Consider the following 20617-nt stretch of genomic DNA (forward strand, 5'->3'; position numbering starts at 1 on the left):
TCGATCAAAATAGATCAAGCTTTCCTCCTCTCCCGTCGTCCCTCCCCCCCCCCCCCCCTCCTCTGCCTCCGCTAACCACCGTGGGGAAATAATAAACACGTCACGTTAGGGAAAAAACCCGAATATATTGACACTAAGTTTGAGAAGAGTTTGTTTAATTTAAAAAAAAAAGTATTAAAGTTACACAATACGTATTTTTTTTATGCATTCGCTCATGTATCTACCCAAGTAATTAAAACGCAAGCTGACGAGAGCGACGAATTTCTATTGTAGTCTTGTCTGAAGGCACTCGATCGCGCAGCCGGCAGGCGAAGACGTAACGGGGATCAAGTTCGCAGATTCGTTAAGACATATTGCGCGTCGTGCAGTCTCTACAATGGTGTACGAGGTTCTTTTTGTTGCTTTCACATTTATAGGAATCAACACAAGCAGTGTAAGTACCTCTAACATATCTATATTGGAAATATTGGTTGATATGTATGTTAGGAGTGTTTATTACATCAGTCTTTCATCACCTGCATAATTTATATTTCTAACTGGCGCTTCTCAGAACGGAATCGCCATAACGGTTCTCGAAATCTGAGCTGTCACTGTAAACTTAGGAGTAAATCATCCTATTCCAATCGATTGCTTCCGACGAGCTTAATGTTAAAGAGAAGTCTTCGTTGTCATGTCAATTGGACTTAGATTTTGCCGGTTTGGCACGCCTTTGAAAATGTGGTAATTAAGGGTACAACTGTTTCAGTATTGTACACAGAAACAGCAATCATTTCGGTGAGTTTATTTCTTCACAGCGTTTAACGAAATCGATAAAAAATAATCTCGCTGAACTGATTGCTGTCTCTGTGTGCAATACTGAAACAGTTTCCTTAGTTGGCACATTTTCAAAGGCGTTTTGGATTTTGCCTTTGTCCACAAGAATTAAATTTTCATTCTGAGAGATGAATAGGCACTTTGTCCACTTCGAAACCGAAAGCGGAAGGGTCGTTGTTACGCAAAAGCTTCCTTTGTTTGTAATCTTCATCACGAGTTAGTGACGATTACCACCAAAGATGATCTTCGCTATCTGTAAGAAAACGTGTATTCCATGAAGTCGAAAGCATGAATACTGTAGTAATCGCAAGATAAAAATAGTTATCAACCAAACATACCATCAAAGCTAGAAGACTAATTGAAAGCGAAATATTTGATACCAGAGGAAAACGTAAGGGCAAATATCACAATATTGTTGCCGGCAAATGTAATGTTGTTTTGACTAGACGCTCGATACTTGAGACCTCTGGCACAAAATGTTATTTGCTCAAGGTAAAATAAAATTTCTTCAAATTAAACTGTTTTTATCTCACCGCAAAGCTGTTATTACTTAGTATAAGAATTTGCTTAGGATCGTACCTCCTGAGTGCTATTGTTCGAAGTTTTAAAAGTCACTTTTTAATGAATAAGAATCGGTAAAACAATCCAAACTACCAACTGAATTCAAAACTGATGTTTGCTTTTTCTTGATCTTAGAAGCTAGCTAAGCTGGCGTAAACATAGACACGTAGAAAAGGAGCCTCCCCCTTTCCCCTCCCCTCCCTCTTCATCTTTCTCCCCCCCTCTCCTCCCACTCCCCCATTTTGTGCTTTTTGTTCCTTTTTTTTCCGGTAAACAAAGTGTAATCCAAACTGATTTCTTTGTTGTTGTTCCCCTTCTGTCTTCTTACAGTCGCTTAGCGGTAGTTATCCCAAGTTGTCCAGTCCGTCCTGGAAGAAATGCCCTGCAGGATCTTTTACAGTCTGCTCTCTAAATGAAGAGTCACGATGTGTAAAGTGCGCGGAAGGAACGTACAACGATAAGCCTTCTCGCCGAGGAACATGCAAGCGCTGCACCAGATGTGGTCACAATGAATACAAGTCCCATCCCTGTAATTCAACGTCGAATACAGTTTGTGTAAAATGCAGGGAATGTCCTCCAGGCTTCGGTATGTTCAGGCCTTGTGAAACGACTAGAGACACTGATTGTGTTAAGTGTCCAGTTCCCGAGAGCTTCCTCAGCAGTTATGGTAAAGTTGAATGCGGAATTAAAGGTAATAGTTGAATTTCTTTCCAAAGTCAGAACGACTTTTCCTTTTCCTGCAATCAAACGTTCCATAAACGGTGCAGAAAAGACCTAAAATAAGTGCCCTCTTCAGCCTGAAAGGTGTTTTCTGTTGTTAGATGTTACGAGCGGGGGTTGACCCAAGGGCCGTTATGTTGTGTATGCCTACGGAAGGTGCCAACCAGAGTGGAATTGATTATTGGGACTAGTTGTTAATTAACCCTTTAACTCCCAGATCAAATTTGTAATTCTCCTTACTGTCAACCATAAAATTCTTATTAATGTTAGTTCAGAGAATTTAGCATTGGATCCCCAAATTGATGTTTTTCTTTACTCTCATCACTTATCTGGTTGATATTGTATTGATCTTGTAAGGAGAAATTCTATCTTGATCACTCATGGGAGTTAAAGGGTTAACGCCAGGGAGGGAGAACTCTCTTGGGGGGGATCACATGGTTTTTAGGGGAAATGAAGGGGGTATTGGTTGTCGCACAGCGGAGCATAAGGGGGGGGGGGGCTATGGAAAGTTGAGGGAGGAATAACAAAAATATTACGGAGCCTTAAGAAGGGAAAAGGTAAATTTTATAGTGACACAACCAGAATCTTCCAAACCCCCCCCCCCCTGAATAAAAAATGACTGGTCCCATATCAAGACACGGTTGTGTTGTGAAAAAAGGAATCGGCAAAAGAAATCTTTGTTCCATGATTCTTCAGACACTCGTGAAAATTTCGAAAACTAGAAGATTTTTTTCGGTTGCAAAGTGCTCTGATACTTCTTAGGTATTTGAATGTTTGACATGAGAAGTTTAAGTGATGGCAACTGAGATATGTTACACGCCAGTTGTGTCTTATCATACGTTTCATTTTTCTGTTTTGCAGTTGATTCTTTTCGCAACAATATCAGGGAGAAAGAAAAGCTCAAGGATAGTTTCTTTGTTCTAAGAGAGGAGGTTAATCCCTGGGAAAATGGCAGGAAGAACCCCAAGTCTCAGCATCGACTTGCATTCGTCTAAAAACATGTCAACGCTAACATCATTGTATCTGCGTTACCTTCTGTTAATCCAACGCCTTCAAGTGTTCTCTTCTCTACGAAGCCCACTAGTGCTGTAGACCAAGGAACAATTTTGGTTAGTTCTGCTTTTTATAGCTCACCATCGTCATCATGGAGCGTCAAGAAATCCATTACTTTTCCCGCGGGAGAAATCATCGACCCTACAATCCGACCGGATATTCCTTCAAAACGTCGACCTCCATCTCGCCCGACAGAAAAATCCGTTTCCTACTTTAAAACACCGACAAATTTTGAAATTCAAGGAGATGATGGGAGCTATCCGAGTCGTACACCGCGAAACACCCGTCAAAACGGAACAGATGCAACGACAACGCGTGTAGCATCACCTGTTTCACCTTCTAAGAGCGTCAAAGCCATGTACATCAACCATAGAATGGATGAAGAACTTAGCACAGAATCCTATCGACATCGCAATACCAGGTGGAGTCTAGGTAAGGCTTAACTGACTTTGTCCTCCTCAGTTTTGTCCCGCGTCATTAGCCAGCTAATGTGACTACTCTTGGCAACACAACCTTAGCCCCCCTTACTCCCCTGACATATCCAGGGAGAGGTCCGGGGATCACGATCTCCCCTCTATCAGATCCGTTTGGGTATTTTTATTACTTGTCCGACAACAAAATTCTCGCAACGGCAGGTTTACATGTTACTATTCAGCATGAAGTATAATTAAAAAATGACCTAAAAGATCAAATAAAATGATCCAGAAGAGTTTTCTTTCCTTATTTAGTTTGTTGGACCCTATTGCGGAAAAGAAAAATTGTCTTTTCTTAATCAAAGTTTGGATCCCCCCAACAATAATTTCTGCATCCGCTCCAGGGTGGTTGGGTGCGTTGTCTCCTGAGTCTGCGAGGGAGGCACAAAGGTGGCGGGGGGGGGGGGGGAGTTGTTGATTTTCAGAAATTCATTTGAACTTCACAAAGAAGTTCATCTCACATTTCTTTATATGTTCAAAGGAGAAGTGAAAAGCCGGTGGACAATAATCCGTTAATTTTTTTAGGAAACCAGATAACAACAACTAGTGTTAAGAACTTCTGCGAGCTTTTTTGCGCTGACAGTGACGCTTAACACTCAGGTTGCTACTTCGACCATGTGTCTGTGTAATTCTAAACGGGATATTCAAAATATCTCTGATATATCATCTATTTTTGTCGGTCCCTTTCGATAATTTTTTTACAGGAACTGATATTAACAAAGCGACATTAATGGTCACCAGTGACAACGGACATATAGAAGTTGACTTCCCTCCTCCAACAGAGGAAAATGAGGTCAGAGCCCCGTACCATGAATCTGACCAGGGTGTGTTCCAACATTCTCAAAACTGGCTAGTGATAGTAGTGATATTGGTTTCCGTTGCTGCTTTGGCGATGATTTTAATAATCAAGCGATGGAGGCATCAGAAGAAAACCAAAGGTAAATGATTTGGATATCTTGCGGATCAATATCAGTATCTGGGCAACTGCCCACCTACCCCTCCCCTAACCCGACGTAAGGGAGAGGTAGGTGGGCAGTTGCCCAGATACTGATATTGATCCTGTCTTGCAGCTGAGGGATTTAGTTATGTTAGGTTATTTGGTGAGCATGGTATGGGGTACGTCACTTTTGACGTGCGCATGAGCACTTGAGTGCAATGGATAAAAAGACACTGAATCCAAAGTTTAAATTTATAATTTTTAATGATAACGATAACAGAAACCTGGCATGCCCCCCAATGATTCTAAGAAAGTAATGCAGGATCCCCTAAGACCCCCTTTACCCCCGAGACCTCTACTCACGCCCTTTATAGGTATATCTAGGTATTTCTGTGCGAATGTATTCAAGTATGGCAAGGTATATCCAGTAGAAAATGGTATCCAGTAGAAGTACGAATGTGTTCAAGTATGGAAAGGTATATCCAGTAGAAAATGATATCCAGTAGAAGTACGAATGTGTTCAAGCATGGAAAGGTATATCCAGTAGAAGTGCGAATGTATTCAAGTATGGAAAGGTATATCCAGTAGAGCATGATATTCAGTAGAAGTACGAATGTGTTGAAGTATGGAAAGGTATATCCGGTAGAGCGTAATATTCAGTAGAAAAGCGAATGTGTTCAAGTATGGAAAGGTATATTTAGTGTAACATAATATTCAGTAGAAGTGCGAATGTGTTCAAGTATGGAAAGGTATATCCAGTGGAACATAATATTCAGTAGAAGTTCGAATGTGTTCAAGTATGGAAAGGTATATCCAGTAGAGCATGATATTCAGTAGATGTACGAATGTGTTCAAGTATGGAAAGGTATATCCAGTAGAGCATGATATCCAGTAGATGTACGAATGTGTTCAAGTATGGAAAGGTATATCCAGTAGAGCATGATATCCAGTAGATGTACGAATGTGTTCAAGTATGGAAAGGTATATCCAGTAGAGCATGAAATCCAGTAGATGTACGAATGTGTTCAAGTATGGAAAGGTATATCCAGTAGAGCATGATATCCAGTAGATGTACGAATGTGTTCAAGTATGGAAAGGTATATCCAGTAAAGCATGATATCCAGTAGATGTACGAATGTGTTCAAGTATGGAAAGGTATATCCAGTAGAGCATGATATCCAGTAGATGTACGAATGTGTTCAAGTATGGGAAGGTATATCCAGTAGAGCATGATATCCAGTAGAAGTACGAATGTGTTCAAGTATGGAAAGGTATATCCAGTAGAACATGATATCCAGTAGAAGTACGAATGTGTTCAAGGATGGAAAGGTATATCCAGTAGAACATGATATCCAGTAGATATACGAATGTGTTTAAGTATGGAAAGGTATATCCAGTAGAGCATGATATCCAGTAGAAGTACGAATGTGTTCAAGTATAAAAAGGTATATCCAGTAGAACATGATATCCAGTAGATGTACGAATGTGTTCAAGTATGGAAAGGTATATCCAGTAGAGCATGATTTCCAGTAGATGTACGAATGTGTTCAAGTATGAAAAGGTATATCCAGTAGAGCATGAAATCCAGTAGATGTACGAATGTGTTCAAGTATGGAAAGGTATATCCAGTAGAGCATGATATCCAGTAGATGTACGAATGTGTTCAAGTATGGGAAGGTATATCCAGTAGAGCATGATATCCAGTAGAAGTACGAATGTGTTCAAGTATGGAAAGGTATATCCAGTAGAACATGATACCCAGTAAAAGTACGAATGTGTTCAAGTATAAAAAGGTATATCCAGTAGAGCATGATATCCAGTAGAAGTACGAATGTGTTCAAGTATGGAAAGGTATATCCAGTAGAGCATGATATCCAGTAGATGTACGAATGTGTTCAAGTATGGAAAGGTATATCCAGTAGAGCATGAAATCCAGTAGATGTACGAATGTGTTCAAGTATGGAAAGGTATATCCAGTAGAGCATGAAATCCAGTAGATGTACGAATGTGTTCAAGTATCGAAAGGTATATCCAGTAGAGCATGATATCCAGTAGATGTACGAATGTGTTCAAGTATGGGAAGGTATATCCAGTAGAACATTATATCCAGTAGAAGTACGAATGTGTTCAAGTATGGACAAGTAAGTTCATACTTGAATACTTCAAGTATGGAAGTTCAAGTATGTTCAAGTTCATCAGTCTCTAAAAGATGGCTCCAAAGTTTTAGATTGGAAACCTTTCTTTGATTGTGCAACTCTTAAGCAAACTTCTTTTCTCTGAGTTTTTTTCCTTGGCCTCACTTCTTGGAATTTTCATCAAGAAGGAAAGCAAAGAAGTTATTGCTAGGTAACCTGGTTAACCCTTGGGGTAGTCAGTTTGGTTTTAAAACTTAGTAAATTACAAATTGCCAAGTTTAAAAGAACAGATGGAGTAAAAGAAATTTTCCTTTGTTTTTTTTTTTGCAAGATTGTTATGGTGTTGAAACGTCTGCGTGAATACTGGGAAATGGAAGATCTTGACTTCTCGAATTTCACTTACGTTGATATCAACTCACTTGGTACGTTCTTACGAGGCCTTGCACAAGAAGAACTAAAGAGATTACCTGAGAAAATCTTACTTACAGCCATTCGCCGGCTGGGAGAACAAACTGGATTGCCAGAAGACAAGCTCAAGGCCAGGGCTTTCTTGGCTGTGGAGCTTTTCAAGGTAAATATTTAAAAGAGAGAATATATGTTTGTGGCTTAACCCCTTCGAACCAAGGCGTGTCATTCTAGGCGCGATTACCAGCCGCTGTTCGGGAATGAGCCTGCGTTCCTCCTCAAGACCGAACACGAGAGAGCGGCGGAAATCGAGCCTATGTCATCCTCGCTGTTGCATTGCGCAACCTTACTGAACATACATGTACAGTCATGCAATTTGAGGTTAACTTTAGCGCGCATGTATTACAAAAATGTAGGTTTTTCTTTAATGTTGGAACTCGATTATTAAGGAAGGAAATGGTCATTTATCAAAAAAAAGTGTTACAATCATCTCGCACGGGGTGATCATAGCAAGTAAAGATAAAATTCTTGACTAATTAGTGCTTGCGCATACCTATACTTAACGGAACAATTTTCCCGCCCAATTATACCAGAAAGGGCTACGGTATGTATCCAATTTGTTGCTGTTCCTGAAATAGCATGGTAACCGCCAACGTCTTTGTACCCTGTGCCAGAATGTCGGTCAGCAGAAACGGTGGAAGAAGCAGGCGCGCGAAAAACAACCGCAGCTGTTTCCTTAACAACCACAACCGCCACTTGTCTGGAACAAAATTTACGCAGCTCTAAATTGAGTTGTCCAAAGTGTTCTTATGTGATCGTATTTGTTGCTTTCGTCCGTTTAGAATCAGACAGGAGTGGATATACTGAACTCTTCACATATTGAAGACCTTGGATTACTCGTAGCTGGACTGGACAGAAAAACGCTTCGAAAAATAACGAAAGATGCGTTCATTGACAACCTCTATAACATCGCTAGGGCCAAAGGATATGATGAAAAGAAGATGAGAGAAATAGCCAAGCTAGCCAAACAACACTTCGAAAAGAGGTGCGGCTATTTTAAAAGCAGTAACCTGAGAAATTCGGTGACACGTCAAGGCTCGTGATCTGAGTACAGATATCCAGGAGAAATTGACTTGTGTCCAAAACCCGTAAACGCGGCCTTACTGTGAGATATCGCGGGTAAAGTTACTTTGATACACTGACACAAGTAAATCGCAAGGCAATTTTCCCTTGTCTCAAGAAATCCTGATGTAGCCTCTGTGATATTCACCTAAGGGCAAATTAGAAGCTTATAACATACTCTTACTAACTGAGTTCGAGGTCTGTATTGTAAGTTACGGACTGAGAAAACAAGGGTAGTAGGATATTTGATATCTCTAGATTCAAATAGAGGGGGAAGATTTCCATTCAAACAAACTTTTGAATTTAGCGGGCCGTGCAGTGGCTTACAGTCCAGTTGCATTGACTATTCATATCTCATGTCCTAACTGAGAGATATCATAAAGGTGAATATTGTTGCGTTTGCTTTGTGACAGTGATGTTACCGAGTGGATTGGTGATCAATGGCGCGATCTTGGCCCAGCTGCGGTGGGCCTGGATCCAAGCGACCTTGAGCGTATTAACCTGGATTCTTTGGAAGAAATGCTGGACGAATTGGGCAAGTTGGAGTTCAGCAAGCCCCAGGCTGAGGCTCTCGTCAAGGCGGCGAAAGAGGCATGGGACGAGAGCGGTATGGCATGGACAGTTACTTTGTCGGATCGCTTTTTAAGTGTCTTGAGACTTAGCATAAACGAAAGTAACCCCAACTGCTGAAACGGAACAACTCAAGGAGCGAATAAGAACTCAGCGTAAAAACAAGCGCAGGAAATCGGGATTGACTTAGTCGTGATTGGTTTTCGTTTTGCATATGATTGGTTGAGTTAGTGATGCGTGATTTCTAGACTAATCACAGGGCGAAACGATGGAAAACCAAATAAACCTGGATTCGTTCCATGACTCAATTGGAAATCGCTTCCAAGATGTAAACTGTAATAATGTGGTGGTAACCATTTTATAAAAATTGTGTGATTGGTCTCAGAGTCTGCGCTGATACAAGCAGAGACACCTCAAAAATCTGTAGGAGGCTTGACAATTAAAGCAACCGATCTTGTAATCTACTCCTTTCCTGTTGCTTGGGTCGCATTTTCATGAACAGTGTTAGTAATTGTTGTGGTGTAGTTAGCGGTATACGTTATGTGGCCCCCGCTTTAACTCTTAAAATCATTATTTCTTCCCAAGTTTCAAGTAGTTCTTGTGGTTTTCAAAATCATAACACCCTCTACAAAGATTCTGTGTTCTATTATTTTTAACTTCATCGCAGATGCTGGAAAGTGGACTGGGGACAAACTACGTCGACTGGGCTCTCTTGTGAAGGGCCTGGACACCTCTGACATTAAGAACATTGGTAAAGAAGCCTTCGAAGAGGCCGTGGGGATCTGGGGAAAGTACTTCGATGTTGACATGGAAACGCTTAAGGCGTTAGCTGAAAAGGCAAAAGAAGTAAGGCTCAGTTGCTTAGTTTTCAAATGTTAAGTGAGAAACATTTGTTAATGACCAAGCGTCTGGTCAAGGCACCTTGATGTTTGCTTTGCGTTCCATTTTTTTTTTTTTATGTTTGCAGGTTGTAACCAATGGAGACATTTCCAAGCTAACTGCTCAGCTGGCTAAGAGGTTGGGACGAGTCGTACTGGGTCTGACTCCGCAAGATCTTGAGAAACTCAATTTGGACAACATTGACATTATTGCTGCCCTGGGGAAATGGAAAGAATGGAGTGAAGATCAGGTTTATATTCTTTTGTTTGGGACTCTAATTCCCTTTCAGTTACAAAAAAAACTTGTGATCTTTTTTTCCTCATAGTATGACGTTAGTCAGACGTGATGGTGTTGATGGTAAATCATGGTGTTTTTGTTTGATGAGGTTTAAGCACGTTCCTCTCCATCAATCGTTGCCCAAATTCTCCTTTAGGTTTTAAAAGGTTTATGTGTTTTCTTTTTTCCTTACAGCTGAATCGTCTCAAGCCAAAAGTTCGGGAATTCTTGAAGCAAAGCAAAGACGACAATGTCTACATGAGCCTGGGACAGTTAGCCCTCAGTCTGACCAAAGAAGACATCTCGAAAATGCCAGAGAATGCTTTTAGGTAATAACTGTGGTGGTGAAACTTTGATTGTGGAGCCATCTTAACTCTTTAGCTTCAGCTTTTTTTTATGTATTTACGCTGGCTGGACTTCTTGTGAATATTTAGAGTAAAGTATGTATGTATGTATGTATGAGAATAAGTATGAGTATTTAGAGTAAAGGAGCCCAAGTAAACTAATAAACGGTAATCCAAGACAAATTAATTTTCTATACTTCATATTGAACAAAGACATCCGATCCTGTCGTTGCAAGAATTTTGGTGTCAGACAAGTGATTTTTAAAAAATTAACAATTCTGATGGTGGGGGAAGGGGGGGGGGTGCGGACCCTGCCGATCCTCCTGACCCTCCGTACCCCCCGGATCTTTCCACTGGACTAAGTTTTTTTTTTTCGCGTTTTGTAATACAATTTGAGCCGCAATTTTGTCCTTTTGGCAAACAGAATACTAAAGTGATTTACATTATGTTTTTAAGACTGGCGCTGGGGCAGCTTAGTAAGATCGAGGGTTGGTCTGGTGATCAACTCAAAGCAATCATTGACAGAGCTGAAACTGTGTGGACGGAGGCCGCTAATGAATGGGACAAGGACCAAGTTAGTGAACTGGGAAAAGCATTAAGTAAGTGCTGTGATCCTAAACAGTGAACAAACATTGTAGGCCTGCAACAAAGGGCGTTTACTAACAGTTAGGACAGTGCTCTCCCAAAGAGAATTCTGTTTTTGATCGGAATCTTCCGGCCATTTGAGTTAAGTCCTTAAGCTCATCTACCATTAAATTAGTTTTCAAAGTAAACTTGGGAAATTTTTAAACAGAAGAGCTTCCTCACATTAAGCTGATCCTTCCCGTCAAAAATGCCAGTTTCTGGTATTCACGCGGATTACACGAGTTTTTCAGACAATTCACAGAGCACAGTGAAGCAACATCAACGCAAACCCAGATTACCTAACTTTGGATACTCGATTGAAAGTCTTTCTACGTAAAAGACAGTGGAGTGACAACATCCAGACTTGCTGGTAACCTGGCAACAAACATCTCTGCATGAAACCCCTGAACAGCGAATTCTACGGCCCTGCGTTTGCAGAGCGAAAGTCGATCTTGACTTGTATTCAGATGTGATTTAAATTTGTTTTCTGTCAGAGTAGTGATTTTTCTTGCACTACGCAGAGGCTCTGTCTAACGCTGACATCCCTAAGCTGCGAACTGAAGTGGTGGACGTCATCCCGCCAGAAGTGTTTGAGGACATGAGTGTCTCCCAACTCCAGGTTAAGAATACTTTTCGGTGTGCAGACCATGTATAAGACTAATGTTAATTCAGGAGGGATACTGTATGAAGAAATTAGATGCATGTCACTCTAAGGGGTTAAAGAACATGAGACGAGATTTACTCAGTTGTTTTAGTAATGACAAACAAGTCCTTAATTTGAAACCGAGTAATTTTTCAAAACTTAATATTAGAAGCAAAGTTACATCTCACTTTTTCTTTCCAAAATCTGTCTCTCGGCAAGCTGCTGTTTATACTTGTATGTTCTTGTTGTTCTAGTATTTTTCGGTTCTGGTGTCTTTATTCATGAACCCCCTAACTCCCAGACCAAATTTGTAATTCTCCTTACCGTCAACCATGCAATTGTTATAATGTTTGTTCAGAGAATTTAGTATTGGATCAACTTCTTATCCCCAAATTGATATTTCTCTTTATTCTTTTCACTTGTTTGGTTGATATTGCATTGATATTGTAATGAGAAATTCAGTCTTGGTCTCTCGTGGGAGTTTAAGGCTTAAGAAAAAGTAATGAAATTTTCGGAACGATGCCTTAGCTCACGACATTATCTTCTCCCCAGTCTTTCTCAGCTGATCAGTATAAAGCAATGCAGGCTCCTCAAGTGCATGCCATTAGCTCGGTTAAAAGAGAAAGCCTCACAATGGCCCAACAAGAGGCCATTAAGAGCGTTATAAACAGCGATCCAGATGAAGAAGATCCATGGGGACCAGACGAAGATGATGATGAATGTTCAGGTATGTTTACCCAGCTTAAGCAAAGCGCGAGAAGCGCGTGCAAGTTGCACGAGAAGCGTGTGCAAGTTGCATGAGAAGCGAGAGTCACGTGAAAGCGCGAGAAGCATGAGAAACGGAAGTCGCGCGAAGGCATATAGTGAAAGGAAACAGAAACGCGAGAGTAGGAGGTGGGGAAATAACACAAGACTTAAGAAATGACTGATTATTTCTTCTATCTCCCTTGTAGGAGCAACCTGTTCCGCTTCCAACCATGTAACTGCGACGTTTGTTTCCTTGGTGATTTCTCCTGTTGCCATGGTTTCATTAGTTCACTGAAAAGGCTCGTGTCTTTACTGTTTGATCGAGACATTGTGATCACTGTGAAAGTTCTGTGTAATCCCTTTCCAAAATTTTAATATACATAGACGGTCTCAAGCTATCCATTGTTTTCCTGTGACAAAATGTATTCGTTTCACATCCAAAATTACGAGAAAGTATGGTACTGTTATATTAAACGTGATGACGACTTGGATATATTAATTATTAACGATTATACAAAAACGATGAAATTGCAACGTCCATTTGGGAAGGGTTTTGTAATTAACTCGACAATAAAGCTAGATTTTTTGCAATAAAGGTGGTTGTCCAAGTTTATTGCAAATTTTAAAGTTGGGATGTGTTAAGGCTACAAACGCAATCAACTGATGGCAAAAGATTTCAGTAACTTCCACTTCCCTCTCTGTGCTGGATGTCCTCTTTTTTGACGTCACCCTTTCGACAAGATTTCAATATTTCCACGATTTCTGTATTGCTAAGCACGGTGTTCCATGCGTTTTAGTCAGTTTCTCGGCACTTCCAGCGTGTGTCCTGATCATGTCCAATTATTGTAGTCACCCCTTCCAATTACTCTAAAACACCTAAAACTGCTATCTGAAATGAATTTGGGCCTGACCCAACATCCACGGAGTGGATGTTAGAATAAATGCCCCGAGTCCCGTAGTTCCCATATGGAAGACGAAGAGAATAGACCGAGGTTTAAGTTGCTGCTTTGTTTCACTCTGGGCTGGCTTAACCGAATGCCGAATTCTCCCATAGCAGCTATTGTGGGAAATCCTGAGGAAAATTGATATCACAAGACAAGAACATGTGGACGCTGACCAAAAGGAGCGTGGTCTACGCCCAAGCTGACGTAAGCATGATGACGTGGCGGACGAGACTGAGAGCTGTGAAAGGATTTTCAAAGTTTACGCGCCTTGAAATGACTAAAGTCGTTTACCTTCAAACTATGGTAAGTCACTTTATGACCTTTATTAACACGTCTATCAACTATTAATACTCTGATAAAAAAAAAGTAAGTTAGTCTCCAAAGGAAGCGTTCCGAGTTATTTTTTAACGCTGTGAAAATAACAGCGGACAAAAGCCAGCTAACTTCGGACTGAATGTGGTGCACAATTTTGTTTTTGTCTTTTTCCTCTGTAGTTGTTGCGTAAGTTCATCTTTTTAATTTTTTTTTTAATTTTAGAGCTTTCGCATGAAGTTTTTAACTACTCTCTCAGCTTTGTTGGCCAAAAAAAGTCAAAACGAAATACCTTAGCTGTTTGTGTAAGACTTACATACAACACCGTAATTTACAGCAGTAAATAAAGGATCGATTCCTCGCTGTTCTGATTCGACTTTTCCCCTTAGAATAAGTATCAAAATTGAGCCCAGCTAGAAACATCAGTTTATGGTCTCTTGGTAACATCTGAGCATTTTCAAGGCACCTTATTTGAATATTAATCAAACGAGCCAGAGTTGGCCAAGCCACATATCCACGTCCACAACTGAAGTACAAACATATTGACAATCGAGGTGGTTTCTTGGATGTCTCCTCGCCTTACAGTACTGTTAAACCAGTATAAATATTATATCTTAAGTGGCTCATAAATAAAATGATGATGATAAACTTAGAAGTTTATAGGAACTCTGGCTGAAATTTCTTTGTAGTGATAAATTTTACCCAAGTGTCGACCTAAATCTTCAGCGTGCTCATTAGCTCTCAGCACTTTCTCTTAAACTAAGAGTGATCTCTCTACTTGTGGCCTCACATACGAATAAAGGGACAATTTTAACGGTCTTTCGATAATTAATTAAAAGGAAAATCGTTGAAATTCAAAGCAAAAAATTACTGGCAATGTAATTTTTTTAAAGGCCTTCTGGATAACATTAAGATAATATTTAGAATAAACTGATAACTGGAGTAGGTATACATATGAAAATATCTGGTACTTATAAGTCGATTATTCACTATTACCTGATCAATCTTATTTTGAAAAAAAACTTTTTTTGTCCATAGATGGAAGAGAAGACAAGCACATCACTCATAATCGGATGGTTGTTCATTGGTATTTTCTCTGGATCGGCCTTTACTGAGGTACTTCCACCGACAACAGGTACTGGTATTGATCAATGTTTGACATTTTTTTCACCGAGTCAGCACTTTAAAAGTATTTGACCTACTTTATTTTTTTATTGTTGCTGTTGCTGTTGTGCATGGTAGATGGATATTTCTGATACTAACTATATGAATTCGCATTGAAAGAGTTAATTTGACTGAGTTTTAGTGTTCTGCTGAAATTTGTTTTTTTGTACAGTGACTTATGATTATGGATTGAGGAAAATCCGCTTAATTATAGTGTTAAAATCAAAACCAGTTGAGAAGGCTCCATAGGGACCGCGCGAGACCTGGGTTCGAACATAGCGCGAGCTTTAAAGTGTAAATATGCAAAACAAACATGGCGGCTCGATACGATCGCACGATTGTTGTCTGAGAAGGTGTGTTAAATAGAGAATAATACATGGGCGTGCGTAGATATGGAATTTCTCTTAAGAGTGTTTAACTCGATAGTCGAGTTGAACACGAGAAGAGAAATTTTATATCTACAAGCAACCATGTTTTATTTTGTTTATCATATAAACACAATAGCCCTTTACTGACAAGAAAAGTCGACTTTATCGATGAATGAAAATAAAAGGATCGACACTCCGAATAAAAATCGTAAAGTGCGTGGGTGCACTCAAGATGAAAACATGTGATGAATCACTACAAAAACAAACAATGGACCTAAATTTGCCTTAATGAAGAACTTTTTCACCAGTGTGGAAAGGCACAAAGACATCAAAGCAATTACTGGAAATCCTTATATAACACCGTAGTTTATATGAAAAAAACAGTTCAACACGACACAGTTTTTATGTGATGGAATGTGGGGTTTCCAGCAACTGCGCCTGTAAAATTCATAGGCTTTCTACGCTTGAAAAAGAGGTCAACCGAAAAGAAAATACCGTAGGTAAGATTGCTAAAAGGCGACAGATCGCGACAGATTCGAAAGTTTACTCATGCCCAAGTAAAGATCTTGGCGAAGTTCTATTCCATTATGTAGTGTTTTGCTACAAAGAAAATAGGGATCTTTCCAGCAATGTTTATCGCGTTTCCTTCAGTGGAATTTCTTAAGATTTGCTGGACCCTTAAACATACTTGTGCCTTTCCTAGCGCCGGTTGATAAAAAAATAATTCATGAGACCAATAGCGAGGAAACTGCCTTTGCAACCCCTATTTTTTCGGATTTTAAATGATCGACTGGACAAATTTCACAAATCGTGAAAATTTTGAGAGATTTCAAGTCAGATTCGATGCTACATGGTATTCTTTGATGCTTCAGAGATGATCTTTCGAGTTAAAATTTGTTGACATGAGAACGAAGTATTTAGTGTGAGGAATAATCGAACATGTATCGGCTTTTCTGAAACTGGAAATTTGAGCGCGCTGCCGTTTTGGATCGTAGGACGCTTTTCGGTTGCCACTATTATCTGCATGATCCCCTTGGAAGTCCTTCAAACGGAGGATGACAATACGTAGTAACCGTGGTAGGCAATTCCTTCCTTAATGGATGGTCCCTGTGGGGTTAGCCGTAAAACGGCACAAAAAAAATCACCGTTAGGCATAAGAATTGACAAATTCTCACCACAAAGCCATCACCCCATTTAGACTGACCAGTATTGCTTATATTCGTTCCCACTTTTTAAAAAGTGGAGTCCTTGTTTCCCATTCCTTTTAACAAGTCTTCAAAATACAAAACATACTCCTCACACTCCATGTTCCTCCGGTGGAGGCTCCCTTTAAGAAGCTCGCTATGTTAAACCCTTGGTCCCCAGGTACAGAGTTATATTTCTCCTTTCTTTGTAGATTTTGATTATTATTTTCCTAAGAAATCTCCTGAATACGCTGTCTTTCTCCATGATCTGCCCTTGGAGCAAGACCTGACCATGTTCACGGCCTGTGTGTGGATCAAAACAAATTATATAGGAACAATTTTCAGCTATACCGCGGTACAGAATGATGACATAATGATGAATGTTACTCCCAACTTCGTTTACCTGTGGATATTGAGTGAAAGAAGGTGAGAGGTATTTGATTTGTTACAGATTACGAAAGAGCAGACAGCTATGGTAGGACTACCGTAAACTCACGGTTATAGGTCCATCTATCTGTAAACAAAAAATACATCTGATTAGAAGTTTCCCCAGATACAAGCCCCCCCCCTCCCCCCCTTTAGCTTTTCTTGTCTTGATAGACAGGAGCTCTCGACTACTTCAAACAGAAAATTTGACAACTTATTGCAGAACAATATTTTATTGCTTCTTTGTTATTATCAAAGATCACAATCGAGGGGAAAGTCTGAACCTCCATTTGGTTTATATTTTCCAGTTTTATTCGAGGGTTAATTTGAATTCTGTTCCAAACGTGTTAAAATGAATTTAGTATAGTAGGACTGTTTGAAGCTTAAGTGAAAACTAGTGAATGCAAAACCTATTGCTCTCAGTACTTCTATGACTCGTTTCGGAGCGCCTTTTTTAATTCCGGCTATTAGTCCCTTGAAAATTCCCCTTTCGCATTAAAAAAAAAAACACAAAACATTGATTTGTTACTCTTTCCCCTTTATTTTTCGCCTGATATTTCTAGTTTGCCTCCTTTAAAATTGCGTAAGCGTCATTTTTCAATATATCTAGGGTCAATATTGAAGACCCATAAATTGACCCTTGCTCACCATAGAGTCTCTAGTAGCTCAGTGGTTAGAGCATCCGACTAGATCACGGAGGGTCGTGGGTTCAAATCCCATCTGGGGCTCGGATTTTTAACTTTAATATTGAAATTGGAATAAAAAATGCGAAACTTTAGACGGAAAGTAATATGAATTGTGAACGATTTGAAAAGGGGGATTTCGCGTGTGTAATAAAAACTCTTTTCCAAGATCATATAGCTCCCATCTGACTAAAGATACGAAAGATCCATTTTAATTTTTTTTTTTTGTCGTTCTACGTAAGGTTTTGTCTCAAGATTTTTATTTGATGTAATAGAACCCCTATACATATGGTTTCTTCAGATTCATAGCAGAAAGCAAGAACCAGTTTCTATGTATTTCACTCTCCTCAGGGGTGCGTATGTGGACTTTCGAGATTACAAATGGCACCATTATTGCATCTTCTGGCGAAGCTCTGATGGCTATTGGAAATTCCTCGTTGATGGCTATTATGCTAACCATGGTATTAAGTTAAAGATGGGTAAAACGATTCCTAAGACTGGCTCTCTGGTTATTGGACAAGATCAAGACTCATATGCCGGAGGTTTCACGGCATCCGACGCTTTTGGGGGCTTCATACATAACTTTAATATATGGGACACCATACTTAGTCGTGAAGAAATCTTCGAGTTGGCAAAATCTTGTAGCGCTGGCGAAGGCAATGTTTGTAAGTGGTCTGATTTCCTGAATGAGGCGTACAATATCAAAGCATATGTTGCAATGCCATCTTTCTGTACATGATAAGTGAGTTGAAGCACATGTCCCCTGTTCGAAGTTAATCCTGTTCAGAAGTGGCTTCTGTCGCTGTTTATAAGGGAGCTAATTTGGAAAAATTGACATGGAAATCGACCTTTCTTTTCGCAGTTTCTTCGAAATGTGTTATAGCTGCGATAAAGCTTTAGTTTAACTTCAACCTTACCGGCAAAATATTTTGTTTGGATCCGTCTCTTCATTGTCGCGATAGTTGATTCTATAGAGCAAGATCTAAGTTTGCAGTACTCTTTCTGAGGTGAAGATTAGGATAGACACATCTTCATTAAGACACTCGACATTGACAAATTATGACTCGAAAGTTCCATCTTTTTGGAGCTGTAAAGGTTTTTAGGTTTGAATATTTCAATACCACGTTGTCAAAGGAGCTGAAAGCGTCGCGACGGCTAATTAAACATTTGGCAAATGGTTATTTCAAATTAAAGATGCTTAGTAATTTTAAATCTCGTGCATTTCACCATTCTGTGAAAATAAATCGTTCTCGTTGGTTTATTCGAAAGGATTAAAATACACGTCATTTTCATTGAAATTTGCAAATGCCTCTGGCAACCTACCTGGAAATGCGTACTGGTGTACAATACAAAAGCTTCAAATTTCCCGATGGAAAACAACGAAATATCGATTGACCATTTATTTTGTAAAAAAGCAGGAAATTTCTTTTTTTTGCCTAGAGTTAAGAGGGATCGTAGCCCGGTTTTAACAGAAAATTTAATCCGGATGCTTGGAATACAGACTTAACGACCGGCGACGCGACGCGAAGAGGAGAATTTGCATTTTACGTCGTTGTTATCATGTATTATCATGCAACGTAAAACCATTTTCGCTCTATTTTGCTGCTTTGTTACTTAGAATTTTGAAGCAATGACGTTAATGACAAAATTTGGATGACGATTTTTACCGTGAAACCCCCCTACATATTTAAATAATGCCAGTTTAACCGCAAAACGTGGATTTGAATATGCTCAATTTGGGGTGTCACTTGTAAACAAGGCAGTTGTAGTGGTTTCTGCATTTGGTGTGTTTGTAGCCCTGTCAAAAATTGAAAGTATTTTCTTTCTCCTGACGAGATCTTTCCGAGATTTCCCACTGTCCGTTTCATAAAATAAAAATTTTCCTTTGCAGGCCAAGATACGAACAGATGTAATGTTTAGATGTTATAAAAAATCTGTTCATTTCCCAAATTCAAGAAGCATTTTACCACAGAAAGGTAGAATTTTGCCGATTTTTAACTCGACTTTGCGTGACAAGATCGTTTTCTTACGTGGAGATGTTGTTCATTTTATGCTGATTCCGCAAGGAATTGAACAATTCGAGTGTGTGTGGAAAAAGCTAGACTTTAATGTGAAATAAAACGAGAAAAAAACACAAAGTGGAAGTCACTTCTACTTAAGGATCCTTTGTGATTGTTTCCTCGGAGGTCCGCACAACCAGGTTAAATTCACTAGCGACACTTGCGGGGGCTAAAGGCAACACACGTAACAACAACAGGATTTAGCGAATTCGACGCGAAGAAGACAGACAGACAAACAATGTCTAAGTCTGCTGTCTCCCATCCAAAATACATCGAAATGATAGTAAACGCCATTAAAGTTCTTGGCGACAAAAGTGGATCTTCTAGACAGGCCATCAACAAGTATATTGTGAAGGAATATAAACTGACTGAAAATAATCATCACAACGCGATGCTTAAGCAAGCTCTGCAGCGGGGTTCTGGTGCCAACGGCCCCTTGGTTCACAAGAAGGGAAAGGGTGCTTCTGGGTCCTTCAAGATTAAACCTACGCCAGTAAAACCGGTCAAACCGGCTGCTAATAAGGCGCCCGCGAAGAAAAGCGCTGCTAAAAAAGCACCTGCCAAAGAGAAGGTTCCTGCCAAACCTGCTCAACCGGTGGAGCCTGCTAAGCCTCCAGTAGCACCAGTCTCGGCTCCTGGAAAACGCGCCAAACCTACTAAACCTAAGGTAACAAAGGAAAAGGGCGCGAAAAAATCAAAGGCTGCATCTCCCAAAAAGCCGAAAGTCGTCAAGGCCAAAAAGGCACCTAAAAAAGGAAAGAAGGCTGGTGTTGCAAAGAAGTAACTTGCCTAGAAGCCTTAAACAAAAACATTCAGTGTCGGAGTCTTAACGCAGTACCTTTGGTTGAAGCGAATTGTGATCAAAAGATGTAGCTAGTAGACGCTTGATGTAGCCTTCCGTTTTGACTTTTTAGTATGAAATGCTTTTAGTATTTTGATTCCGTACGTCTTTCGTTTAGATAATTGCTTAACTTATTTGTAGGTTTTAACTGAATCATTTAATTGTAGAACAGATTTTTTTTTGTTTTTACTTAGATATATATTTGTGGCTTGGAAGCAACAATGTTAAGTACAAAAATAGTATGAACAAACTAAGACTGAGTTTAGCCCATGTCGAAATTTCCTTTTACTGTGCCTATTGTAATGTCTTACATCATAAGTAGTTTTCCTTGGG

At 39.8% G+C, this 20617-nt stretch overlaps 4 protein-coding genes across 4 annotated transcripts in view; 3 read left to right on the forward strand and 1 right to left on the reverse strand.

The window, feature by feature from the left end:
- Window positions 1–2979: 2979 nt before the first annotated feature.
- On the forward strand, window positions 2980–12897 carry LOC149038619 (otoancorin-like). The gene is made up of 12 exons (XM_089184892.1): window positions 2980–3579; window positions 4325–4558; window positions 7024–7263; window positions 7940–8142; window positions 8633–8826; window positions 9457–9635; window positions 9757–9918; window positions 10140–10273; window positions 10745–10887; window positions 11434–11531; window positions 12108–12282; window positions 12509–12897. Exons 3-12 carry the CDS (start codon window positions 7030–7032, stop codon window positions 12595–12597), a joined length of 1611 nt encoding a protein of 536 aa, XP_089041018.1. The 5' UTR covers window positions 2980–3579; window positions 4325–4558; window positions 7024–7029; the 3' UTR covers window positions 12598–12897.
- Window positions 12898–13279: 382 nt separating this feature from the next.
- LOC113674687 (C-reactive protein 1.4) lies at window positions 13280–18676 on the forward strand. The gene is made up of 4 exons (XM_089184900.1): window positions 13280–13549; window positions 14597–14693; window positions 16487–16700; window positions 17735–18676. Exons 1-4 carry the CDS (start codon window positions 13406–13408, stop codon window positions 18120–18122), a joined length of 843 nt encoding a protein of 280 aa, XP_089041026.1. The 5' UTR covers window positions 13280–13405; the 3' UTR covers window positions 18123–18676.
- An 856-nt stretch (window positions 18677–19532) lies between these two features.
- The window catches only part of LOC149038620 (histone H1-delta-like), a 1262-nt gene continuing 177 nt past the window's right edge, over window positions 19533–20617 (forward strand). Inside the window, exon 1 of the mRNA XM_089184901.1 lies at window positions 19533–20617. This exon is cut by the window's right edge and continues 177 nt beyond it. Coding sequence (XP_089041027.1) covers window positions 19682–20227 — 546 coding nt within the window. The 5' untranslated portion in view covers window positions 19533–19681 and the 3' untranslated portion in view covers window positions 20228–20617.
- Window positions 20549–20617, reverse strand: part of LOC149038621 (G protein-coupled receptor 161B-like) — a 1640-nt gene continuing 1571 nt past the window's right edge. The window contains exon 1 of the mRNA XM_089184898.1: window positions 20549–20617. This exon is cut by the window's right edge and continues 1571 nt beyond it. The gene's annotated coding sequence lies outside the window, so the exon portion shown is untranslated.

The sequence above is a fragment of the Pocillopora damicornis genome, chromosome 10 (assembly GCF_964200805.1).
Source record: "Pocillopora damicornis chromosome 10, jaPocDami1.2, whole genome shotgun sequence".
NCBI lineage: Eukaryota > Metazoa > Cnidaria > Anthozoa > Scleractinia > Pocilloporidae > Pocillopora > Pocillopora damicornis.

Coding starts and splice junctions, on each gene's coding strand:
- LOC113674687 (XM_089184900.1), top strand. CDS start 13,406: ATGTGGACGCTGACCAAAAGGAGCGTGGTCTACGCCCAAGCTGACGTA. Junction 14,694..16,486: donor GGTACTTCCACCGACAACAG/GTACTGGTATTG, acceptor CTTTCTTTGTAG/ATTTTGATTATTATTTTCCT. Junction 16,701..17,734: donor TGGATATTGAGTGAAAGAAG/GTGAGAGGTATT, acceptor CACTCTCCTCAG/GGGTGCGTATGTGGACTTTC.
- LOC149038619 (XM_089184892.1), top strand. CDS start 7,030: ATGGTGTTGAAACGTCTGCGTGAATACTGGGAAATGGAAGATCTTGAC. Junction 7,264..7,939: donor TGGCTGTGGAGCTTTTCAAG/GTAAATATTTAA, acceptor TCGTCCGTTTAG/AATCAGACAGGAGTGGATAT. Junction 12,283..12,508: donor AGATGATGATGAATGTTCAG/GTATGTTTACCC, acceptor TCTCCCTTGTAG/GAGCAACCTGTTCCGCTTCC.